Source organism: Aotus nancymaae, unplaced genomic scaffold, assembly GCF_030222135.1.
Source record: "Aotus nancymaae isolate 86718 unplaced genomic scaffold, 86718_ANA_hifiasm-v0.15.2.pri h1tg000028l, whole genome shotgun sequence".
Classification (NCBI taxonomy): Eukaryota; Metazoa; Chordata; class Mammalia; order Primates; family Aotidae; genus Aotus; species Aotus nancymaae.
In genome coordinates, this window is record NW_026988441.1 from 3,343,241 (window position 1) to 3,368,927 (window position 25,687).

The 25,687-nt window shown below is 45.6% G+C and overlaps 2 protein-coding genes and 1 pseudogene across 4 annotated transcripts; 1 reads left to right on the forward strand and 2 right to left on the reverse strand.

Annotated features, from left to right (window-relative positions):
• LOC105723979 (zinc finger protein 888-like) lies at positions 1 to 24,321 on the reverse strand. Of its 3 annotated transcripts, none has more exons than XM_064380943.1 (4): positions 24,176 to 24,321; positions 6,146 to 6,222; positions 3,790 to 3,916; positions 1 to 1,453 (listed from the first exon to the last, which is right to left on the reverse strand). In XM_064380943.1, the coding sequence occupies exons 2-4, from the start codon at positions 6,158 to 6,160 to the stop codon at positions 30 to 32; spliced, it is 1,566 nt and encodes a 521-aa protein (XP_064237013.1). In that variant the 5' UTR covers positions 6,161 to 6,222; positions 24,176 to 24,321; the 3' UTR covers positions 1 to 29. The 3 variants fall into 3 exon arrangements, with proteins under 3 accessions (XP_064237013.1, XP_064237012.1, XP_064237014.1); XM_064380942.1 differs by lacking the exon at positions 24,176 to 24,321 and adding an exon at positions 12,138 to 12,211; XM_064380944.1 differs by lacking the exon at positions 24,176 to 24,321 and adding an exon at positions 12,014 to 12,116.
• Positions 6,353 to 7,157, forward strand: LOC105724309 (small ribosomal subunit protein uS11-like). The gene is made up of 2 exons (XM_064380744.1): positions 6,353 to 6,425; positions 6,673 to 7,157. The coding sequence occupies exons 1-2, from the start codon at positions 6,353 to 6,355 to the stop codon at positions 7,155 to 7,157; spliced, it is 558 nt and encodes a 185-aa protein (XP_064236814.1).
• LOC105724307 (putative zinc finger protein 137) lies at positions 14,202 to 25,273 on the reverse strand (annotated as a pseudogene).
• Between the last annotated feature and the right edge of the window lie 414 nt (positions 25,274 to 25,687).

Genomic DNA, 25,687 nt, shown 5'->3' on the forward strand with positions numbered 1-25,687 from the left:
TTTTTACATGACTACGGCAGTATACCCTTCTAAGGTTTCTTTCCAGTATGAAGTATACGATGGAATACAAGCGACGACTTCTGACTGAAGGTTTTGCCACATTCATTACATTTGTAAGGTTTCTCCCCAGTGTGAATTCTAGTATGTTGTGTCAGGTGTGAACCACGCCTGAAAGCCTTGTCACAAACCTTACATTTGTATGGTGACTCTCCAGTATGAATTCTTTTATGTCTTCCAAGGTCTGATTTCCATCTGAAAACTTTGTCACATTCTTCACATTTGTAAGGTTTCTCTCCAGTATGAACTCTATGATGACTTGAAAGGTTTGCTTGTTGATTAAAAAACTTGCCACATTCATTACACCTGTAAGGTTTCTCTCTAGTGTGAGTTCTAGTATGTTGTGACAGGTGTGAATGACGACTGAAAGCCTTGTCACAGACCTCACATTTGTATGGTTTCTCTCCATGAATTTTCCTATGTCTTTTAAGGTCTGATTTCCGAGTAAAAGCTTTCTTACATTCTTCACATTTGTAAGGTTTCTCTCCGGTATGAAGTCTATGATGACTTGCAAGGTTTGATGGTTGATTAAAAACCTTGCCACATTCATTACACTTGTAAGATTTCATTCCGGTATGAATTGCCTTATGAATTACAAGGGCTGAATTTCGACCAAAGGTCTTGTCACACCCATTACACTTGGAATGTTTCTCTACAGTATGAAGTCTACAATGATGTGTAAGGATTGACGGCCGACCGAAGTTCATGCCACACTCATTACACTTGTAAGGTTTCTCACCAGTGTGACATCTACGATGGCATTCAAGGTGTCGCTTCTGATTGAAGACTTTTCCACATATATCACATTCATACTGTTTCTCTCCTAAATGGATTATCTGATGTTCCCTTAAGAGTGAGCTACAATGAAATGCTTTGCCACTCTCACTATATTGGAAAAATTTTTCCGTCATGCGTACGTCCTGTCGATGTGTAAGTAATGAAGAATGGAGGAAATTATTTTCATAGTTAATAGAAATATGGCTTTGGGGCCTACAAGAAATCCTTTGGGATGTTGAAACTGAGGAAGCATCATTGGTAGATTTCTCTACTTGATTACCAATTTTCCCTTCAGTCTCAAATATGTGCAGTTCAGGCAGATGTGAATGAAAGCTTAATCCAAGCTCATCTTCAATAGGCTTGTTTCCAGCATGCCTTTGATCGGATCGCTCTGAACTACTAGTCAACTTTTTCATTTTTGTCATAGGAGTTTCTTGGCTATTTCTTTCCTCTTCTTCCCTCTGAAACTCAAAGTCATGAATATCTTCCTCAATTTCCTGGAAGCAAAAGTCTCCAATGTGATGACTTGCATGCGTTTCCAATGTCCCTGTGTGGAACATTTCTGTATTGCCCTGTGCTGTTGAGAACTTCTTCTTCATCATGCATTTGGAAGAGATATCTACAAAATAGAAACACCAACAGGTTTGCAATTGAGTACAGATGGTAAATAATATTGAAATGTGTAAATATTACACAGAAAAGTTTCCCAAACATGATCTTCAAAGTTTAGGAACACAAAAGGAGTGAGATTCTTTAATAAATAAAGGTCGATGACATGTACTTCAAGTCATTTCCACAGAAGCCTATTCCAGTATCATGACCACACAGTGACAGGGCACAAACATCTGTAAGCCTCAAGGAAGAAGCATTTTTCCACTATGACCCTAAAGTGTATGACAACTGGCAAAAAACATATCACTGTCACCTCAATAAATTGAAAAATTTATATTTTTCATATTTACAGCATATTTACTGTATACAAATAAATGCTCAAGAACCATATAGTATACTGTATTGATAAAGAATCCACAACAAGCTCATGTAAGCATAACCAAAATCAATGGAAATTTTCTACTGTGAAACAATCATAGCCCTGAGAAGATATGAAATGATTACAAAAATTTGCCAGGCCTGGTAGCCCATGCCTGTAGTCCCAGCTACTCGAGAGGCTGATGCACAAGAATCACCTCAACCTGGAAGTCAGAGGTTTCAGTAAATCGAGATTGCACCACTGCACTTCATCGTGGGTGACAAAGTGAGACTCCATCTCTATTTTTTTTGAGACAGAGTCTCAGTCTCTTGCCCAGGCTGGAGTGCAATGGCACGATCTTGGCTCACTGCAAACTCCATCTCCCAGTGTCAAGAGATTCTCCTGCTTCATCCTCCCAAATAGCTGGAATTACAAATGCCCGCCACAGCACCTGGCTAATTTTTATATTGTTGTTGTTGTTGTTGTTTTTAATTTTTGTATCTTTAGTAGAGACAAGGTTTCACCATCTTCGCCAGGCTGGTCTCGAAATCCTGACCTCATGATCTCCCCCGCCTTGGCCTCCCAAAGTGTTGGGATTACAGGAATGACCCACCACGCCTGACCACGACTCCATCTCAAGAAAAAAAAGAAAATATTAATACAATATTTTTCTAAAAATATGTCATAAAATTACATATATCCAGGGAGAACAGGTACTTTGTGACTTTAAAAAAAAAATTCTTTTAGATATTTTTATTTTTTTGAAACAATGTCTCGTTCCGTCACCCAGGCTGGAGTGCAATGATGAGACCTCTGCTCACTGCAACCTCTGCCCCCTGGGTTCAAGCAATTCTTCTGCCTCAGCCTCCTTAGTAGCTGAGATTACAGGGATGCATCACCATGCCCAGCTAATTTTTGTATTTTTAGTAGAGATAAGGTTTCACCATGTTGGCCAGGCTGGTCTCAAACTCCTGACCTCAGGTGATCCACCTGCCTCGGCCTTCCAAAGTCTTGGGATTACAGGCATGACCCCCGGTGCCTTGAGGCACTTTGTGACATTACAGAGAGAAGTGTGTCAGATATATTGCAGATCACATACCAAAAAGCCATATGTAAAATCATAAAAATTAGTTGGCCAGGCGCAGTGGCTCATGCCTGTTATTCCAGCACTTTGGGAGGCTGAGGCAGGTAGATCACGATGTCAGGAATTCAAGACCAGCCTGGCTAACAAAGCAAAACCCCATCTCTATTGAAAGTACAAAATTTAAGCCTGGCATAGTGGTTCACACCTGTAATCCCAGCACTTTCAGAGGTCAAGGCAGGTGGATCAACTGAGGTCAGGAGTTCGAGACCATCCTGACAAACATGGAGAAATCTCGTCTCTACTGAAAATACAAAATTAAGGCCGGGCGCACTGGCTCAAGCCTGTAATCCCAGCACTTTGGGAGGCCGAGGCGGGTGGATCATGAGGTCAAGAGATTGAGACCATCCTGGTCAACATGGTGAAACCCTGTCTCTACTAATACAAAAAAAAATTAGCTGGGCATGGTGGCACGTGCCCGTAATCCCAGCTACTCAGGAGGCTGAGGCAGGAGAATTGCCTGAACCCAGGAGGCGGAGGTTGCGGTGAGCCGAGATCGCGCCATTGCACTCCAGCCAGGGTAACAAGAGCGAAACTCCGTCTCAAAAAAAAAAAAAAAAAAAAGAAAATACAAAATTAGTTGGGCATGGCGGCACAGGCTTGTAATCCCAGCTACTTGGGAGGCTGAGGCAGGAGAACAGCTTGAACCTGGGAGGCAAAGGTTGTGGTGAGGCGAGATCCCACCACTGCACTCCAGCCTGGACAAGAGTGACACTCTGTCTCAAAAACAAACAAACAAAAAAGCATAATGTATGGGGCAAAATCACAAAAAGAAATATAAAACCAGGAAGAGCCAAGATAGACAAGGGCAGATTCCTCATGTCTGGAGGGACGTTTTCCTCACCCACAGACTCCAGGTTCCTGTAGTTCTCCAACATCACTTCCCTGTATAAAGCCCTCTGCGCAGGGGTCAGGCATTTCCACTCCTCCAATGAGAATTCTACAGCCACATCCTTGAAAGTCAAGTGTCCCTAAAATGGAAAACACATTTCAACAAAACATGGAGGAGTGAGTTGCCACCTTCACATGAAATGAGAAAAGAGAAACTAAGCATCCACTTCATCACAGACTGTTCTGACAAACCCACCTTAAGGTATTTTTGAACATTTCTTCTCTATTGCTGCATTTTATTGTACTTTCCCACGAAAGATTTTAAGATCCCCAAAGTCAGTGTAGAAGTCCTGGTTTTATGGACAATATAAAAAATACACAAACAAAAAGGAAACACAAGGCCAGGCGGGGTGGCTCGCGCCTATAATCCCAACTCTTTGGGAGGCCAAGGCGTGCAGATCACTTGAGATCAAGAGTTTGAGACCAGCCTGGCACGGTGGCTCCTGCCTGTAATCCCAGCACTTTCGGAGGCAGAAGCGGGCAGATCATAAGGTCAGAACATTGAGACCAGCCTTGCCAACATGGTGAAACCCTGTCTCTACTAAAAATACAAAAATTAGTGGGCTGTGGTGGCAGGCACCTGTAATCCCTGCTACTTGGAAGGCTGAGGCAGAAGAATCGCTTGAACCCAGGAGGCAGAGGTTGCAGTGAGCTGACATCACACCATTGCACTCCAGCCTGGGTGACAGAGCAAGACTCTTGTCTAAAAAAATAAAGAAAGAAAAAATTAGCTGCTCCATGTTTCAACACATACCTATCATTCTAGCTCTTTGGGAGGGTAAAGTGTGGATGACTTGAGCCCAGGAGTTCAAGGCTTCTGTAAACTAGAATTGTGCCATTGTACTCCAGTCCTGGGTCACAGGGCAACACCGTTTTTCTCTCTCTCTCTTTTTTTTTTGAGATGGAGAGTCTAGCTGTGTTGCACAGGCTGGAGTGCAATGGTACGATCTGGGCTCTCTGCAACCTCCGCCTCCTGGGTTCAAGTGATTGTCCTGCCTCAGCCTCCTGAGCTCCTGGGATTACAGACGTGTGCCACCATGCCCAGCTAATTTTTTTTTATTTTTAGTAGAGACGGCGTTTCACCATTTTAGCCAGGATGATCTGGAACTCCTGACGTCATGATTTGCCTGCCTTGACCTCCCAAAGTGCTTGGATTACAGGCATCAGCCATCCTGCTGAACCTTTTTTTTTTTTTTTTTTATTAAGACAGAGTCTCAGGCCGGGTGCGGTGCCTCACGCCTGTAATCCCAGCACTTTGGGAGGCCGAGGAGGGTGGATCACGAGGTCAAGAGATCGAGACCATCCTGGTCAACATGGTGAAACCCCGTCTCTACTAAAAATACAAAAAATTGGCTGGGCATAGTGGCGTGTGCCTATAATCCCAGCTACTCGGGAGGCTGAGGCAGGAGAATTGCCTGAACCCAGGAGGCGGAGGTTGCGGTGAGCCGAGATCGCGCCATTGCACTCCAGCCTGGGTAACAAGAGCAAAACTCCGTCTCAAAAAAAAAAAAAAAAAAATACAGAGTCTCTGTCTGTCACCCAGGCTGGAGTGCAGTGGCACAATCTCGGCTTATTGCAACCTCGACCTTCTGGGTTCAAATGATTCTCCTGTGTCAGCCTCCTGAGTAGCTGAGATTACCACCATGTGACACCATACCCAGCTAATTTTTGAATTTTTAGTAGAGACGAGGTTTCAGCACGTTGACAAGGCTGCTTTCGAACTCCTGACCTTTAGTGATCCATCTGCCTCGGCCTCCCAATGTGCTGGAACTATAGGCACGAGCTGCACCCAGACCAACAACATGTCTCTTAAGAAAAAAAGTTTGCAGTCAGAGACATGTTGATCTACTAGTGTGGCTTGCACTGCATTACCAAATCAGATACAAAGTATCTCCCCTTACTGGTCTCGTTTTCCAGAATTCACCAGACATCTGTGCACATTAACCTATGTGTTTCATACGTGGTTTCTCTGATCTGGTCACAAAGGTCTTACATCCAAATGTGGCCCCTGAACCATCCAGGCTGCCCAGCAGCACTGACACCACAAGGCCCACACCCTGTGTCCATCCAGGTCTGGGTGTCAGCCCTTCCCATCACCATGCCCAGTGGAGCCTCTTCCCAGGTTCATGTCACTGGGTCACAGGAGATGGAATCTCAGAGCAGATGACAGGAACTGAGGGAAGGCATGGGTGAGTGCGAGCCAACGTGTCAGGCAGGACGCTTCAGACCCAGAACAGACTGGCTACTACAATACCTGGCATTTCAGAGAGGAAAGAGACAGATGAATCCACCGAGGAGTGTCACTTTACCTGAGGAAGAGCCATGCCTGGCTCCTTTTCTTGCCTCTTCTGAGCTGCTTCCTCACCTGAGTCTTTAGAAATCAATCCTGTATGTGAAAAGAATTTAAGACTTAATGTTAGAAACGACTCACTCCCTTCCTGTGATAAAAACACATACATGGGAGAGACCTCACCCTGTAGAAAGGCGGGCCTCTGCTGCCCACCGCACCAGAGATCATGCAGAGCGAAGAAAGTCCCTGGCCAGATGTGGTGGCTCACACCTGTAATCCCAGCATTTTGGGAGGTGGAGGTGGGTGGATCACAATGTCAGGAGTTCAAGACCAGCCTGGCCAAGATGGTAAAACCCTGTCTCTACTAAAAATACAAAAAAAAATTAGCTAGGCATGGTGGTGGGTGCCTGTAATCGCAGCTACTCAGGAGGCTGAGGCAGAGAATTGCTTGAACCTGGGAGGTGGAGGCTGCAGTGAGCCAAGATTGCACCACTGCACTCCAGCCTGGGCGACAGAGTAAGATTCTGTCTCAAAAAATAAAAATAGAAATAGAAAATAGAAGCCTACATGCAGAATTGGCACCTTTAAAGGGGAAGGAAAAGAAGGAAGAACACGTCGTCAGCCTTGGACCTCAGGTGGCTGAAGGAGAGAATGCATTTGGTGTCTGCCATATCTTTGCATCCGTCATTGACACGTTTGTCCGTGTCACTGATCTTTCCGGCAAAGAAGCCATCTGCCGTGTGACTGGTGGGATGAAGGTGAAGGCAGGCCGAGATGAATCCTCGCCATATGCTGCTATGTGGGCTGCCCAGGATGTGGTCCAGAGGTGCAAGGAGCTGGATGTCACTGCCCTACACATCAAACTCCGGGCCACAGGAGGAAGTAGAACCAAGACCCCTGGACCCGGAGTCCAGTCGGCGCTCAGAGCCCCTTCCCGCTCGGGTATGAAGATGGGGCAGATTGAGGACGTCACCCCCATCCCCTCTGACAGCAAGTGCAGGAGCGGGGGTCGCCGTGGTCACCGTCTGTGAACAAGACTCCTCAACATATTTTCTGTTAATAAATTGCCTTCATGTAAAAATAAATAAGTAAATAAATAAAATAAAGTTCAAAAAAAAAGAAAGTCCCACAGGAACACCTACAAGTGTATGTTTCACCCTGGTCTTCAGATCTCACTGCCCTCCTGGAGAAGCCCCACACACCAGGCAGCAGTGGGGAGCTGGGCTGGACTGAGCTCCCCTTCAGGGCCCAGACCCAGCCCTGACCAAACCCCATGCAGAGCACAGCCCCTCCCCTCTCTGTGGATCACAGGCTCAGCTCAGCCCTCAGAAACGGAGGACTCAGAGCCTTGACGCTCAGTGCTGCACACAGATCACTATCACCTGGGACACTGTCGGTATTACTGAGGGTGGGTTCCATCCCAACAGAATAAGAATCTCTGGTAAAGCAGAAGAATGTTCTATTTGCAAAATGCCTCTGCACTGTAATGTGAAGCCAGGGCTGAGCCCCACTCAGGGGCGAGCCCAGCACAGCCACGCGTTCTGGCTCTGCTCTGCCCTTTGACCCTCCTTCTCACCAGGGCCCAGACAGTGGATGGCAAAGCCACAAAACTCATCTCAAGAACAGGCAACGTGGACTAGAGGCGGGGTGAAGGTTGGGCTGCGTGAAAGGAAAATAGAACTTGGGGCCCCAAAATCACTAAGCAAAAGGGAAAAGCCAAGCTGGGATCTGCTTAGGAAACCAGAATCCCCTTCTATTCAAAGTCACCCCTCTGCTCCCTGACATAGACGTAGATCTGACTGCTGTCTTTGGAAAGGCTAATCAGAAATTCAAATTGAGGACACAGCACAGTGGCTCACACCTGTAATCCCAACATTTTGGGAGACCCAGGCAGGCAGATCACTTGGGGTCAAGAGATTGAGACCAGCCTGACCAACATGGTGAAACTAAGTCTCTACTAAAAATACAAACACCTGGCCGGGTGAGATGGCTCATGCCTGTAATCCCAGCACACTGGGAGGCCAAGGTGGGCAGATCGCTTGAGGTCAGGAGTTCAAGACCAGCCTCACCACCATGGAGAAACCCCATATCTACAAAAAATTCAAAAATTAGGCAGGCGCAGTGGCTCATGCCTGTAATCCTAGCACTTTAGGAGGCCGAGGTGGGTGGATCACCTGAGGTCAGGAGTCCAAGACCAGCCTGGCCATCATGGTGAAACCCCATCTTTAAAAAAATAAAATTAAATAAAAAAAAAAAAAGAAAAAAAAATTCAAAAATTAGCTGAGTATGGTGGTGCAAGCCTGTAGTCCCAGCTACTCAGAAGGCTGAGGAAGGAGAATCACTTGCACACCGGAGGCGGAGGTTGCAATGAGGCAAGATTGTGCAACTGCACTCCAGTCTGGGTGACAGAGTCTCAAAAAAAAAAAAAAAAGGATATATCTATTTATTTATTTATATTATTTATTTATACATAAATAAATAAACAAACAGCCAGGCCTAGTGGGGCGTGCCTGTGGTCCCAGCTACTGCGGACGGGGAGGCTGAGGTGGGAAAATCACTTGAGCCCATGAGATTGCAGCTGCAGTGAGCTGTGATCCTGCCACTGCACTCCCGCCTGGGCAACAGTAACCGTGTCTCAAAAAAATAAAAATAAAAGTTAGAGGCCAGGCGCAGTGGCTTACGCCAGTAATCCCAACACTTTGGGAGGCTGAGGCAGGCAGATCACCTGAGGTCAGGAGTCCAGGATTGAGAAACCCAGTCTCTACTGAAAATACAAAACTAGCCGGGCATGGTGGTGCACACCTGTAATCCCAGGTACTCAAGAGCTGAGGCAGGAGAATCGTTTGAACCCCTGGGGTGGATGTTGTGGTGAGCCGAGATTTCACCACTGCACTCCAGTCTGGGCAAGAAGAGCAAAACTCCGTCTTGAAAAAAAAAAAAAAAAGAAAGAAAAAGAAAATAAAAAAAAAAAAGACGAAAAAAACAAAATTAAAAAATAAAAAACAACCAATGAAATGGGAAGTAGAAAAAAGGAAACTCATTACAAAATGAGAACAAAAGTCTTTTTTTGTTCGTTTTTGAGATGGAGTTTTACTTTTATTGCCGGGCTGGAGTGCAATGATGCGATCTCGGCCTACAACAACCTCTGCCTCCTGGCAAGTGATTCTCATGCCTCAGCCTCCTGAGTAGCTGGAATTACAGGTATTCACCACCATGCCAGGCTAAATTTTTGTAATTTTAGTAAAGAGAAGGTTTCTCCATGTTGGTTAGGCTGTTCTTGAACTCTATACCTCAGGTGATCCGCCCACCTTGGCCTCCCAAAGTGCTGGGATTACAGGTGGCAGCCACCGCGCCCGACCCAAAAGCACATCTAACATTCTTTTTTATTAGGTTCCATGTAGAAACAGAGACTCGGTCACTTCTTCCTCTACTTCACTGCCCCACTCCCCACCCCACGCATGGAAAGGGAAGAGGGTGAAACACGATTAATGTCATGTCACTGTCCTCCGGCTGAACAGGGGTTTCAAAGAGAAGCTAGCCTCCGACGCCATGATTATAAAATGCGCCACACTTAGGAGTTTGGCAGCTCTCATTCTCATCGGTAACTTTAAACAAAATTAAATTTATTACGTTATAGAGAAAGCAACATGTCATAACTTAATGATCACGTCCAGTGATCTCAGTGCTCATCTGCAGGCAGGGTCCCCCCTGGTTTTCACTACTGTTCACCTTCCTCATTCTGCACCCAGCTCTTTCTCACCTTCTCTCTCCAGCTGTTTCCTTCTGCATTTCCCGCTGAGTTTCTGCTTATTTTATGCCCCTCTCCTCTCCTGCCCCACTCTTTTTTTGAGGTTAGTTTTACTCTTGTTGCCCAGGCTGGAGTGCAATGGTGCAATCTCGGCTCATTGCAAACTCTGCCTCCTGGGTTCAAGTGATTCTCCTGCCTCAGCCTTCTAATAAAAAGAAAGCTAGGTGTGGTATCGCTTGTCTATAATCCCAGCTACTCAGGAGGCTGAGGGAAGAGAATCGCTTGAACCCAGGAGGCAGAGGTTATGATTAGCCAAGATCACATCACTGCACTCCACTCTAGTCAACAAGAGCGAAACTCCGCCTCAAACAAACACACAAACAAAAAAAAGTACTATGTTGGCCAGGCAGGGTGGCTCATCCTTGTAATCACAGTATTTTGGGAGGAAAAAATGAGAGGATACCGCCGGCTGGGTGCAATGGCTCACGCCTATAGTCCCAGCACTTTGGGATGCCGAGGTGAGTGGATTATCTGAGGTTGGGGTTTTGAGACCAGACTCACCAACATGGAGAAACACTATCTCTACTAAAACTACAAAATTAACCGGTTGTGGTGGTGGGCCCCTGTAATCACAGCCTCTTGGGAGGCTGAGGCAGAAGAATCGCTTGAACCCAGGAGGTTGAGGTTGCAGTGAGCTGAGATCGAGACATTGCACTCCAGCCTGGGCAACAAGAGCAAAACTCCGTCTCAACAAACAAACAAACAAACAAACAAAAACATAGGAGGATCCTTTGACCCTAGGAGTTTGAGACCAGCCTGGGAAACATAGTGAAACCTTGTTTCTAAATAAATAAAAAAAAAATACAAAAACTAGCTGGGCTTGGTGGCTCACCCAGTGGTCCCAGCTACTCAGGAGGCTGAGGTAGGAGGATGGCTTGAGCCTAGGAGGTCGAGACTGCAGTTAGAAGAGATGACGCCCAGCCTGGGAGTTAGAAGCAGACTGTGTCTCAACATAATAATTAATTAATTAATTAATTAAAAGTATTATGTAATAACAGAAAGTAATTCTTTTCCCACTTCACTGCCCCACTTCCTATCCCACTCTGGGAAAAGGGAAGAGAGTGACTCTCAACTGCATAAGACACTGCCCTCTGGCTGAATAGGGATTCCAAGTGGAAGCTAACCTCTGATGCCAAGATTTATAAAAGGTACGTGTCTTATAAATAGGAATCTTAAAATTCTCAATCTCCTAAAACTAAAATAATAACTTTTAATAACTTAAAACTTATTTAAGTAGATTATATACACAGAAGTCAACATGTCACAACTAAACAAATCCAATGAACTCACCCACTCATCTGTACTCAAACGCCCCCATCCTTTTTTCCTTCTGAGAGACTGGATTTCACTCTGTGGATGCATGATCTTGGCTCACTGCAGCCTGGACCTCCTGAGCTCAACTAATTCTCCTACCTGGGACTGCAGAGTAGCTGGGATTACAAGTGCCCACCATCACACAAGGTTAATTTTTTTTTTCAGAGATGGGGTCCCACTATGTTGCCCAGGCTGGTCTCGAACTCCTGGACTGAAGTATATCCCCTTGCCTCAGTCTCCTAAAGTGCGAGGATTACAAGCAGGAGCCACTGCGCCCAGCCCCTCTTTCTTCCTTACTGTGTTTCCTTCCCTAATTCTGCACATCTCTCTCATTCTCCCCTTCTCTCTCTAGCTCTTCCTTTCGTTTCTTTTTCCCTGGGATTCTGCTCCTCACTTTGTACCCCTCTCCTCTCCTGCTGTTTATCCCCTTCTCCCCTCTATTCCTTCTCTTCCGCCTCTTCTGCTCCATCCTCCCATCTTATTTAACCTCTTATTGCTCCTTCTCCCCAGTCGTCCTCAATCTCTATATATTTCTGCCTCTCCTCCCCTCTCTGCCCCTCCTCTGCTCTCCCTGTTAAATTCTCTCTTCCCTGCTCTACCCCCGTCCCCAACTCTCTGGCACCCCACGTCCCCAGGTGTCCTCCCTGCTGTGGTTCCCTCTGTTCTCCTTGCCACCAGCACCCTCTGCTCTGTCTGCCCCGGCTCCAAATCCCTCCTCGTCTCCCTCACTCTCCTGAGCCTCCCTCTTTGCTGCCCCATCCCTACCTTGCTGTCCTTCATCTCTCTGTGCATCTCGCTTTTCTCTACATTTCTCCAGTTGCTTTTCTCCTCCTTTTTTTTGATTTTCCACTTTTGCTGTCTCTTGGCAAATCCCTCACCCATTCTCTACTTTGCCATCTGTTATGGGTGTTTCTCATTCCTCTTTACTGCTGTCTCCTGATCCCGTGGGCCCCCACAATCACAGGAGGGTTTGAAGTAAGTCGCCTGCATCCGGAGAAGCACATTTTTACAGGGGCCGGAGCTGGGCGGGTAAGAACACCCCGTGTCACAGGACAGGCCCCGGGCACCTCCCCAACTCGGGCTAAGGGGAAGTAGTGACTGCGGAGGGGAGATCTGGGGAGCAGCAGGGCCCCTCACGAGGAGGAAGGTGTGGGGGCGACGGCGCCTTAGGACAAGGGTGGGGTCTGCAGGATCCCACGACCAGGCAGAGGACGCGGCCTGCCCCAGACTGGAGCCGCAGCGCTGCGCTCAGGGGACCAACGAGGGCAAGGGTGGGAGGCGCCCAGGGTGGGAATCCACCTGTCGGGTGAGGACTTTAATAAGCGTGGGGCAGGAGGGGTCAGAAAAAGGTTTTGAGCAGGATAGGAAGTGTATACAGTGCCCTATAACAGAAAAACCGGGGACAGGACAAGCCTGAGGGCGACTTTAAACCAAAAAGGAAGCGACCCCCGGACTGTCATGGAAACGTCTCAATTTGCTCTGGGTGAAGGAAGACAGGTGAGAATTTCCAGCTCTGTGGGGACACCAAGTCCCAGGTACAGAAGCGCCGGGGACCTGGGAAGCGGAGACTTAATGCAAGACTGAGCGAAACTCACGCGTCCCAGAGGGTCCCTCATTTCACGCGATTCGCTTCCGGGTTTGAAAAAATCTGCGCGCGCAGGACAAATGCCAGGCCTGGGCGTGGCCCGCAGGGAGGTGGGCGGGGCCTGGGCGAGGTAGGGGCGGGGCGCTTGGCGGAGAGACTTTGCCCTTCAGAACCAGCAGAGGGCGGGGCCGGTCGACACCTGTGTCTCAGCCTCGCTCCCAGCGCCTCTGTTTCTCGGCTTTTGGAGGCGAGACCGGCCGGGAAGGCTGACACATGAGTCAAAAGCCCTGGAATTGTCTGGAACGGGGATGCAAACCAGAATGTGAAATGCAAAGCCCTGTCTGGGCGGAAAGTACGTTTTCCTGCTGCTGACGCCCACAGAACATAATAGAAATCCTTTCCCTTTCTACTCTCCATTCACTCGAGAGAGAGAGTCCGCCCCGAGCTCAGCTTCAGAGACTTCCCGAACGCCACCGCCTGGGAGGCGGGACGGAGTGCTCAGGCCAGGGAGGAGTGAGGTCACTACCTGCTGCTTGAACACAGCAGGGATGCGGGCATGAGGGCGGGAGACTGAGGTCCCAGCTACTCAGGAAGCAGCCGCCGGAGGATCGCTGAACCCGGGGGTCCAGGCCAGCCTGGGAGACAAAGTAACACCCCCTCCCGCTATACTCCCTTCCTGGCCTCTCTCTCTCGCTCTCTTGTAACTTTTAAAATAAAATTGACGATGTGACATAGGGATCCAACATTATACTTTTCCATGTGGGTATGCAGTTAGTTGTCCCAGCACATTTGTGGAAGACATCTATTATTTTCTTTTTTTAATTTACTTTTTTCTTTCCTTTTTGTTTGTTTTATTTTTGGTTTTTTGAGACAGGGTCTAGCTCTGTCGCCCGGCGTGGGAGGGGGAGTGCAGTGGCGCGATCTTGGCTCACTGCAACCTCTGCCTCACAGGTTCAAGCGATTCTCCTGCTTCAGCCTCCGGAGTAGCTGGAATTGCAGGCGCCCACCACCACGTCCAGCTAATTTTTGTATCTGTAGTAGAGACAGGGTTTCACTGTGTTGGCCAGGCTGTTCTCGAACTCCTGACCTCGTGATCCGACTGCCTCGGCCTTCCAAAGTGCTACGATTACAAGCGTGAGCCACCGCGCCTTTTTATTTTGTTTCTGTTTTTGTTTTGTTTTGAGTCAGAATATTTCTCTGTTGTCCGGGCTGGAGTGCAGCGGCAAGATCTGGGCTCACTGGGATTGCAGGCGTGAGCCACCGTGCTTGGCCCAAGAAGTACTCTTTACTTCACTTTTTAAAGGTGAGAAAATATAACTGAAAACAAAAACATCTTCCCCTAAATAAGAAATCATCTCCACGACGATATAGAGAAAGAAATAAAAACCACTTTATTAATAAACCTTAGACCAGAATACGATGGGAAATAGGCAAATAGCTAAGAGGTTGACAAGAGAGAAGGAAACTTCCCTGTTCTATACAATGCATTAAGTACATGTTTCCAAGGTAGGTAAGAGGATGTGACAACACCCTTAGTCACACATGTTCATCCTGGCTCCACTTGGTAATGGAGGTGACCATGTGTGTCAGCTGATTAGCTTCATCCCGAGGGAGAGGAAAAAACCATAACCCACGTCTTTTTGACAAGTGTGAGTTTCACAACATGACGACAGGCACCGTCTCTGGTGAGGCTCCTACAATCCAACGGAAACTGATGTCAGTAGTATATAATAAAATTTAGAATATATGATTAAGTATAGAGTTTATGTGAACACAAAGTTTGAAGATAGCCACCTAGAAATATCAACTCCAAATTAAATGAGATCAGCATTCTAAAGTAGAGACGTTAAGGTTTCACAGGCATAGGGAAAGACAGAGGAGCTTTATCAGAATCACCACATTTTCCATTTAGGACCAGTGCATACGGGGCCGGACGCGGTGGCTCACGCCTGTAATCCCAGCACTTTGGGAGGCCGAGGCGGGTGGATCACGAGGTCAAGAGATCGAGACCATCCTGGTCAACATGGTGAAACCCCGTCTCTACTAAAAATACAAAAAATTAGCTGGGCATGGTGGCACGTGCCTGTAATCCCAGCTACTCAGGAGGCTGAGGCAGGAGAATTGCCTGAACCCAGGGGGCAGAGGTTGCGGTGAACCGAGATCGTGCCATTGCACTCCAGCCTGGGTAACAAGAGCGAAACTCCGTCTCAAAAAAAAAAAAAAAAAAAAAAAACAGACCAGTGCATAGGTTGCGGCGACTTGATTGGTTACGGACTGATACACTTCAAGGAAGGTTACTTTATCATTCCACAACAAGGGACAATAAGCCAGGAGTGACTGCTCACACCTGTAATCCCAGCACTTTGGGAGGCTGAGGCAGGTGGATCACCTGAGGTTAGGAGTTCAAGACCAGCCTGATCAACAAGGTGAAACCCCATCTCTACTGAAAATACAAAAATTAGCTGGGCATGGTGGCAGGCAACTGTAGCCCCAGATACTCAGAAGGCTGAGGCAGGAGAACTGCTTGAACCCAGGAGGTGAAGGTTACATTGCACTGAGATGGTGTCTCTGTACTTCCGCCTGGGCAAGGGAGTGAGCCTCCGTCTCAAAAAAAAAAAAAAAAAAAAAGAGGGGACAATGCTCCCAAGAGATCTTATCTCTGGTGTGGCTTATTCTTACTAATTATTAACAGAAAAACTTTTTTGTTTGCTTGTTTGTTTTGAGACAGAGTCTTTCTTGGTCATTCAGGCTTTAGTGCAGTGGCTCCATCTCAGCTCACAGCAACCTCCAACTCTCGATTTCAAGCAGTTCTCCTACCTTAGCCTCCCAAGCATCTGGGATTACAGGCATACATTACCATGCCCGCCTAATTGTTTTCTATTTTTAGTTGAGACGGCGTTTTACCATATTGGCCAAGCTGTTTTCAAACTCCTGACCTCAAGCGATCCACCCGCCTCGGCCTCACACGGTGCTAGCATTACAGGTGCGAGCCACCGCTCCGGGCCCTGACTTTATCGTCATGCAATATGAAACTGTCCTTCGCCTCCTGTGTGTAGTAGACAGTCCTGCATGTTAACTTTCAGTTTCTGTTATCCACTCAAACAACCCAGGACCTTGCTTAGTTCAATACGTCATTCTAATTGTCAGTCCCCGCTGCTAAAGTGTGAAATTCAAGCACAATTTTCTTATAATACATATTTTTCCATGTTCTTGATGATCCCTTGTACTAGAAAACTCTATTCAAGAGGATATAAAAAGGATTGTAGATATTCAACTGTCACTTATCTCTGGGATGCAAGGATGGGCCCACATATTCAAGCAAATCAATGTGATATGTCACTTTAACAGAATGAAAGATAAAAACCACATCATCTCAATAGACGGAGAAAAAGCAGTTCACAAAATTCAACATCCAGTCATCATAGTAATCCTAAACAAAATAAATAGAGATACAAATTTACCACAACAATGTAAAGACCATCCATGAAACAACCACAGCAGAAATAACCAGTCCGAGAAAACAGAATGCTTTTCCTGCAGGATCTCACATGGTCCAAGAATGCTCTCACCCCTTCTATCAATAAACACTGGCTGTCTTAGCCGGAGCAATTAAATAGCCAAAGAAATAAAACTCATCCAAATCAGAAAGAAAGAAGTACAATCATATGTGTTTGTAAAGGACATAATCTCCTGTGTAGAAAATCACAAAGAGTCAACCAAGATTCTACTGGAACTAATAAACGCATTCAGTGTAATCTGCAGAATACAATATCAGCACCAAAAACTGTTGGGGTCCGTGAGATCGGCACGTCTGCCAGGGATCTCTTGACCAGCAAGAGGGTCCTAATACCTGGAAGAGAGAGTGCGCGGAAGAAGAGAGAGAAAGAAATGGGTCTGGAGGTCTGATAAAAGCTATGCTCAGATCAGCGATTTATTCTTTGTGCACAGTTGCTTATATATGTTTTTTCATACAGTGTCTGACGTAGGTCCCATTACAAAAGTTTTATCAGGAGGGAACAGAAAATTACAAAGTAAGTATGGGAGGGGGTAGCATACAGGTTAAGCTAAAGATCACTGAACCCAAAACAAACAAAAGATTCTAATCCTATTAAGATTCTTATCCTCTTATCAATGACTACAGTTACAGTAAATAACATCAAGGTGAGCAATAATTTGAGGGGTAGCATTTTTCTAGTAACATGTGAGCGATCACGGGATTTAGTGAATGCAGGTAGACAGAGTCATAAAACCAGCCCAGAATGGGAACTTCAAGAGACAATAGTCTCATAGATAGTCACGCAGGCCTCACCCAGACATGCCATTAGCTCAGTGGATCAAGAATAGGCTTCTGCAAACTCAGGCCTCTATCACTTCCTTCTTTTTTCCTCAGCTCGACTGCCCTCAGCGTGGGGAGAATATGTCCGGGCTCTAACTCCGTCATGGCGGAGACACGGAGGGGTCTCTACGCTGGTGGAGCGATCTCCATAAAAAACTAGGTGGACTTCCATACATTAACAATAAACAATTTTAAAAGAAAATTAAAAAAAACACTTCTATTTGTTAGAGAACCTAAAGTAAGAAATATTTAGGAATAAATGTAAAAAGCTGAGGAATTTGTACCATGAAATCTACAAACATTGATTAAAGTGATTTAATACATAAAGCCGGGTGCGGTGGCTCACGCCTGTAATCCCAGCACTTTGGGAGGCTGAGGTGGGCGGTGCTTTCTCCTGTCTGGCAAGTAGCCCACGTTAAATGAGAAAAGGTATCAACAATAACACGCACAAAAGAGAGTCTACCAAAGGAGGGAACATGGGTAACATCTATCTACCAAAGAGTGTTAGGAGAAAGTCCCCTAGGGTTAACTCCAAAGGAAAGTGGCTGTCGAACTAAAACCTGACAAGAAGGACACTGTTGGACAGTAGATTTAGCTTGTTTCCAAGTAATGGATAATTTGTTTTTTAAACTCGCCGCATTAGTATGAGTTACCACGTGAAAGTCAATTGCAGAAGCGGCTAATCCATCAGCTCTAGCATTGGCTGCTGACAGAGGGCCTGGCAAAGGAGAATGAGAACGAATATGAGTAACATAGAAAGGGGAAGATCATGCTTGAAGCGTAGCCTGGAATTGTTTTTTTAAAAAAAGTGAAAGCAAATCGTCATCAGGCAAAACTTAATCAGAGCAGTCTCAGTGTCCTGGGCAACACGTACCACATAGGCTGACTCAGAGACAGTATTAACTGGTTCAGGAAAATCTTGAACTACAGTCATAACCACTATAAGCTCAGCACACTGGGCTGAGGCAGAACCAGTATGAACCACTCACTCTTGTGGTCTTGTATACGTCGCATGAGTGTTTGAGGAAGCATCAGTAAACGCAGTTATGGCTTCAGGCAGTGGAGCTCGTGCAGTAATGTTGGGCAGAATCCAGGACGTTAGTTTAAGGAAGTGAAAAAGCTTAACATTAGGGTAATGATTGTCAATTACTCCTGGAAAGTTAGCAAAATTTACTTGCCAAGTGACACAGTGAGTGAAAGCCTGGCAAACCTGTTATTTAAGGGAACAATTCTATAAAGCTCCTGGCTAGAAATTCTAAGAAGGTGTGAGCCTGTCCAATCACAACAGAAATTTGGTCCAAATAAACAGTAAGCATGCTCAGAAAACTGTGTGGAAGAAAACATCGTTCAATCAAACCCTGTTTCTGAGTAATAATTTCTGTGGGAGAATAACACGAAGTGTAACTGGGGACTAAACCGAGTAACCGGTGCTTGTTGGATTTTGTTTTCAATTGGCTGCAGCTCAGACTCTTGTCTCAGGAGTTAAAGATCTTTTGCTACGTAAGTCAGGATTTCCTCATAAAGTCGAAAAGAGGTTTGACATAACATAGGTGGGAATTCCCAAGGAGGGCTGAATCCAATTAATATCCCCAAGAAGTTTTTGGAAATCATTTAGTTTTAAAGGAGCTTCTTCTAAGCTGAACCTTTTGAGGTCTAATAACTTTTTCTTCTAATTGTATGCCCAAATATTGAAAAGGGAAAGTTCGAATTTTCTCAGGGGCAATTACCAGACCTGCCTCTGTGATAGCCTGTTGAATGGCCATGAAACAGTAAATTAAAACAGAACATGCTGGAGCAGAAGAAAGGGTATTGTCCAGGTAATGAATAACATAGCATTGAGGGAACTGTTCCTGAACAGGGTATAACACGCAGCCAACAAATGACTTGCAAATAGTAGGGCTATTAATCATGCCCTGTGGGAAAACTCTCCATTGATATCATGCTGCAGGACCAACACTGTCAAGAGCAGGAACAGTAAAGGCAAATTTCTCAAAGTCCTGTCCTGAGCTGCTAGGGGAATATTAAAAAAAAACCTGTCCTTACGATCAATAATAAGAGGCCAATACTCAGGAATCATGGTGGGAGTTGGCAGGCCAGGTTGCAGAGCACCCATAGGTTGAACAGCTGCATTAACAGCTCTTAAATCAGTTAGCATTCACCATTTACCAGATCTTTTCTGAATTACAAATACAGGTGAATTCCATGGAGAAAAAGATTCCTCAATGTGTCCCTTTTCTAACTGTTCAGAAACCAAAACATAAAGAGCCTCCAGCTTAGGTTGAGACAGTAGCCACCGATGGACCCAAATCAATTTATCTGTTTTCCAGGTAAGCAGAATAGGATCTGGAGGCTTGATAGTGGCCGCTGCTAAGAATAGCCATGACTGGTAATGTCAAACTTATAAGAAGGTTGAACAGGTTCTGCAATTCCCTGCGCTGTTTTTCCTAATCCTGTCCCTGGACATAGCCCATAGTAGACATCATGTTTCTGCTCTGTGGGCTATAGGAAACAGGTGTAAAAGAGATTTGTGCCCCCCATTGTTGTAGAAGATCGCAGCCCCAAAGACTGACTGGAATGGGAGTGATTAAAAGATACAGTATCCGACTGTCCCTCAGGGCCTATACAATTCAAAATGGGAGAGCTGTCGTAAACCTCAGTAGCCTGACCAACACCCACTAAACCGGCGGAAGTAATTCCTTTGGGCCAGTGAGGAGGCCACTCATGCAAGGCAATAACAGAACAGTCAGCCCCCGTATCAATCATTCCAGAAAACTTTTTGCCCTGAATATAACCAGGACAGGACAATTGTCAGAAATAACACTCGCCCAGTAGGCAGGTTTACCAGTTATCTGTGCTTCCAAACCCACCCATTCTTATCTCAGAGCTGGAGCCAAGTCATAGGTAAGGGAGGAGTAGCTGAGCTATGCAATCTCCCCACGTGGAGGGACACCAAAGAACAGCAGAGCTGATAACAAAGTGAATTTCCCCTGGATAATCAGAGTCCTTAACACCAGTATGTACCTGGATGCCTTTTATATTCAGACTGGATAGATCGAGTAAAAGGTGAACAGAGCCAGACTGCAAAGGGCCAGAAGACACAGTCCGTACAGCGATTGGAGGCTCCTCGGGCAATAAGGAAACGTCTCGGGGGCAGCGGAGGTCTACTGAGGCACTCCCTGAGGCGGCAGGGACAGGTGTTGTAATGAGATCCTTGTTGGGGTTGTGCCACTTGTTCCTGGGGCACGAATGGTTGCAGTGGAAATCTGCTGACTGGAAAGGCATTCATCAGCCCAGAAGGTTAAGGCCGAACATTCTGGAACGCCCCATTGTTTTGTGGAGCCTGGGGATGGCCCCTCTTCCCATTTCCCTGATTCTGGTTTTGTTGTAAATGGTTGCCATCAATATCTTAGATTAGCCCAATGGTATCCTATACAGCATTTAGGGCATAAATTTTATTTTTACCCCTTTGCTGCACTGGTCTTTAAGACTGGCGGTGTGCAGAGCGTTGGCCAGAAGGGCCAAGACAATTCTTTTGTATATGTCTGAACTGACCACACTGAAAACAATTACCAGAGAACTGTCCACCCATTTTAATACCCACCATAGCCTGAGGCATAATATTGCTGTATGCATGGTGCTGCCAACACCATCAAAAGCCTTAATATAGGAAGTAAGTATATCTCCTCCTGGCAAGACTTTACCCTGAATTGGGCGAACAGCTGCCTGACAGTCTGGGTTTGTTCACAAGCCATTAGTTCCACAACCAGGCGTTGTTTGTGACTATCAGGAATAGCTTTTTCTGCTGCATCGTGAAGACGGGCAGTAACGTCTGGAGATGGTTCATTAAGTCCCTAACAGGTGTAAATCAGGGGCAATTTGCACCTTTGTCCTGAATTTTGTCCCATCCATCAAGGCAGCATTTATGAAGCTGACCAATGACCTCATCATTTAATACAGTTTGATTTATAATAGCAGTCCATTGCCCCATGCCTAAAGGATTATCGGCAGAGATGTTAATAGGAGGATTAGCTCCCTGATTTCTATGGATGTGTTCCTGAACAGCATCGACCCACCAAGTTCTAAACTGCATATGTTGAGATTTTGTTAAGACTGCCTTGCCAAGACATACCCAATCATATGGCACCAAACATTTATCCTCTGCCAAAGCTTTTAAAGTGGGGTGGACAAAAGAATTAGTTCCATATTGTTTGACTGCTTCCTTAAGATCTTAAAGAAAAGCTTTCCCAATTTGCCCATGTGCACCTGAAGCTGTCCTGGATTGAGAGGATCTGACTGGACGACAGCTTGTACACCAGGAATACCAGTAGCAGTGGGCACGGGCTGCTGAGAAACAGGCACTGGTGCCTGACTGTCAGGCTGTGCACCCTTAGGTGCCATTGGCTTGCAGAGCAAGAACAACAGGTGGATTAGTGCCAGGGGGTGCCAGGACGGGAGTAGCAGGTACAGGAGGCTGCAAAACCATGGAAAACTGCGATGCCTCAGAATCCGCGTATTCATGAGCCTGAGTGATAGCTGTCATCAGTGGCATATCATCCTCACCTATGGATGTGACATGTTTTGGGAACAACCACAATCATGGATGGACCAGAAACAAAAAGGAAATTGGAATGCTGAGAGGAAAGGTTGAGAGCCTTTAAATCAGGCTGACCCGTGGCTACCTGTGATGCATGTCCTTCAAGGGCCTGTGGACCAGGCTGTGAACCGGCTACCGCAGAGCAGGTCTTTCGAGGGCCCGAACACCAGGCTGACCAATGGACTACAGAGCAGGCTTCCGAGGAGCCTGATGCACAGGACAGAGTTGAGGGCCTTACAGCAAGCCTGAACAGGGATAGAGTTGAGAGCTTCATCACTGGGCTGATTAGATGGATGGTTCAGAGCCCTACAGCAGGGCTGAGAGAGCAGAAGCTTCTGGCCACAACGGCCGTTGCATGGACTGCTCAATCGGGCTTTGCCAATCAATAGTCTGTAAGTCACGCATGAGGTCATCAGATGCAGTAAAAGGTGGTGCAGAAGGCTTAGGAGTAGGTAGAGAGACAAAAGTGAATTCTGGGTCCACCTCCATATTAGCAATGGCATATTCAATCTCGGCTGTGTCCTCTGGAGAAAGTGACCCAAGAACCTCCTCAACCTCCTCTGAAGAAAGGAAGGAGGAGTCGGCCTCCAAGGACTCTTCCTGTGTCTGCAGAGACTTGAGGACAGTAGAGAAGACCAAACAGACCAGATTACAACAGGAAAAACAGTCTGTTCCTTTTGAGTCGCTTTAAGATGGTGGCTGACCTTACCCCAATCCTTGAGTTTCAAGGTCCTTCAATGGAGAATCAGGGGCAAAACTGATCCATAACCTCCAACAACTGAATACATTTCTCAGAAGAAACTGTGACCTTCCTTTTTGAAGGAGAATTTTAATAAAATTAAGATAGCCCGAGTATTTCGTACTGGCTTGTACCACGATTACCCTGGATTCCTCTGAGGCACCTAAGCTTACCACAAGATTAACCGCGTACTCAGGAATTTCTCACTGAAAGATCCTCTGCTTCCATACTCAAGGCGTATCTTCACACAAGAGAGAAACCCACGTTGGAGCGCCAGATGTAGGGTCCAGCCCTACAGGGTCCTATGAGCCCCTCTCTAGTGGTGTGGAGACGAGAAACTGGAAATAGTCACAAGACACTGTGATCGAGATCAAGAGAGTTTGGGCCCAGGGGTCCACTGCCAACCAAAGTGCGGAGTCGGGCAGTGGCCCCGAGTGTCCGCACATGCTGACTTTTATTGACTACAAAGCTGAGGGCAGGGTAGGTAGGGCAAGGCATTGGTGGTCAGTGATAGGGTCAAAGTACATCACATGTCATATAGGTAGGGCCCAGGACTCTCAAGAAGCCGAAACAAGGGAAGGAGCATAATGAGTGAGCGCTTTTCCTTACATGTCAAGACGTTAATATTTATGTTACTTTTACTGATTTTACCTTCTAAGAAAAGGAGGAACCAGGTCTAGAAGTGGAATATGAAAGTAGACATGAAACACGACCACTGAAGCGTAGCATCACATAGAGACAGTTAAGCCCCTGGATGTTTGTGGGCCTCCCTGACAGCCATCAGGCCAACCGCAAGAACCTGGGGGGTGGAGTTTTCTCTTAGCTCCTGGGAGGAAGGAGACATGTCCAACATCTCCTTCCATAGCTTGCCAAACAGCAGGCACTTTCCCAGCCCTGGTGCTGTCGCATAGCCAAGGTGCCCTCCAGCAGCCCTTACACGGGCATCACAGAGCGCTTAAAACGTGTTGCCTTAGGGTCACTTCTTTCACAATGTCACCTTAGGTTCACACTTCGAGACCTGAGAGGCATTAGTAAAAGATTATGCTGAGTATACATATTTATATATATCTTAATGATTACCTATGAATAACTAAGATCACCTATGAATAACTACTACGGTTATCTCTATTTTCTTCTTCATTATTTATATGGAAACAGACTGAGGCTTCTGACTGCTGCCTCGGCACTTATGGGGTCTCCTGCCCACAACAACCCTTATTGATATATTGGAAAAATTAATATTGTTAAATGATTATAAAGCCCAATGTGATTTAGATTCAACTCAATACCCCTAAACATCCCTATCAATTTTTGTTAAAAAAACAAACAAACAAAAGACAAACTGGGAAAAGAGGCTTACGTGTGTTGGCCACGTTGGTCTCAAACTCTTGATCTCAAGTCATCTACCCATCTTGACCTCCCAAAGTGCTGGGATTACAGGCGTGAGTAAACATGCCAAGACCAATCCTCTTCACATAAACTCTTTAACGTCAATTAATGCTTGAACTGAATGTTAAGTCAACTCAAACTCATGTCAGTGCTGAATTGACTCTGATGTCAATTAATGCTCGATGGTTTGCTAGACTCATTGCATTTGGAACAATTATCTCAAAAATGAATTTTCCAATGTTCTACAAGAAATGACCTTGGACTGAAGAGCTTGCCACACTTACAAAATTTGTAAGATTTCTGCCCAGTATGGACTCTCTGATGTCTAATGAGGTGTGAACGTAAAGGCTTTGCCACAGTCAGAACAGTTGTGAGGTTTATCTCCTATATGAATCCTCCTGTTTTCCCTACGATGAAGCTTGACTGAAGACCTTGCCACAATCATAACATTTGTAAGGTTTCTCTCCAGTATAAGTTTGTCAATGAACTGCAATGGATGAATGATGTCTGAAAAATCTGCCACCTTTATTGCATTTGTAATATCTCTCTTCATTATGGATTTTCTAATGATCTGCAATGGTTGTAGCCTTACTGAAGACTTGATGACAATCATTACATTAGAAAAGTTTCCCTATACCATGGATTGACTTATGGTGATGAAGTATTGAATGTCCCCTAAAGGCTTTGCCACACTCACTACACTTGTAAGGTTTCTCTCCTGTGTGGATTCTAGTATGTTCTGCCAGGGTTGAATTACACCCAAAAGCCTTGTCACAAACCTTACATTTGTATGGTTCTCTCCAGTATGAATTCTCCTATGTCTTTCAAGGTCTGATTTGATTCTGAAAACTTTGTTACATTCTTCACATTTCTAAGGTTTCTCTCCAGTATGACGTCTACGATGAGGTAGAAGGTATGATTTTTGATTAAAATCTTTGCCACTTTCATTACACTTGTAAGGTTTCTCTCCAGTATGAAGTCTACGATGGCATGTAAGGGATGACTTTTTAATGAAGGTCTTGCCACATTCATTACACGTGTAGGGTGTCTCTCCAGTATGAAGTCTATGATGGCCTACAAGACTCACCATCTGACTGAAGGCCTTGCCACACTCATTACACTTGTAAGGTTTCTCTCCAGTGTGAACTGCCTTATGATTTACAAGGGCTGTATTTCAACCAAAGGACCTGCCACAGTCATTACACTTGTAAGGTTTCTCTCCAGTATGAATTACCTTATGGTTTAAAAGGACTGAATACTGACGGATGATGACTGACTGAAGGTCTTGCTACACTCATTACACTTGTAAGGTTTCTCTCCAGTATGATGTCTACAATGGTAAAAAAGGTATGACTTCTGACCGAAGGTCTTACCACATACATTACACTTGTAAGTCCTCTCTCCAGGGTGAAGTCTATGATGGCGTACAAGATTTGCCTTCTGACTGAAGTTCTTGCCACACTCATTACACTTGTAAGTTTTTTCTCCAGTATGAAATCCACAATGGCATACAAGCTGTCGCTTCTGATTAAAGACCTTGCCACTCTGTAAGTAAGTAGATATAAAATAAAAAAAATTAAAAAGTTAAACAAAAAAAAAAGACCTTGCCACATACATAACATTTATACTGTTCCTCTCCTAAATGGATTATCTGATTTTTCCTTAAAAGTAAGCTACAATTAAAGGCTTTGCCAGTCTCATTACACTGGACAGATTTTTCTCTCATGTGATGACTTTCATGTCTTTGCAATGTTCTTGTGGGGAACACTTCTGTATTACGTTGTCCTGTGCATGTT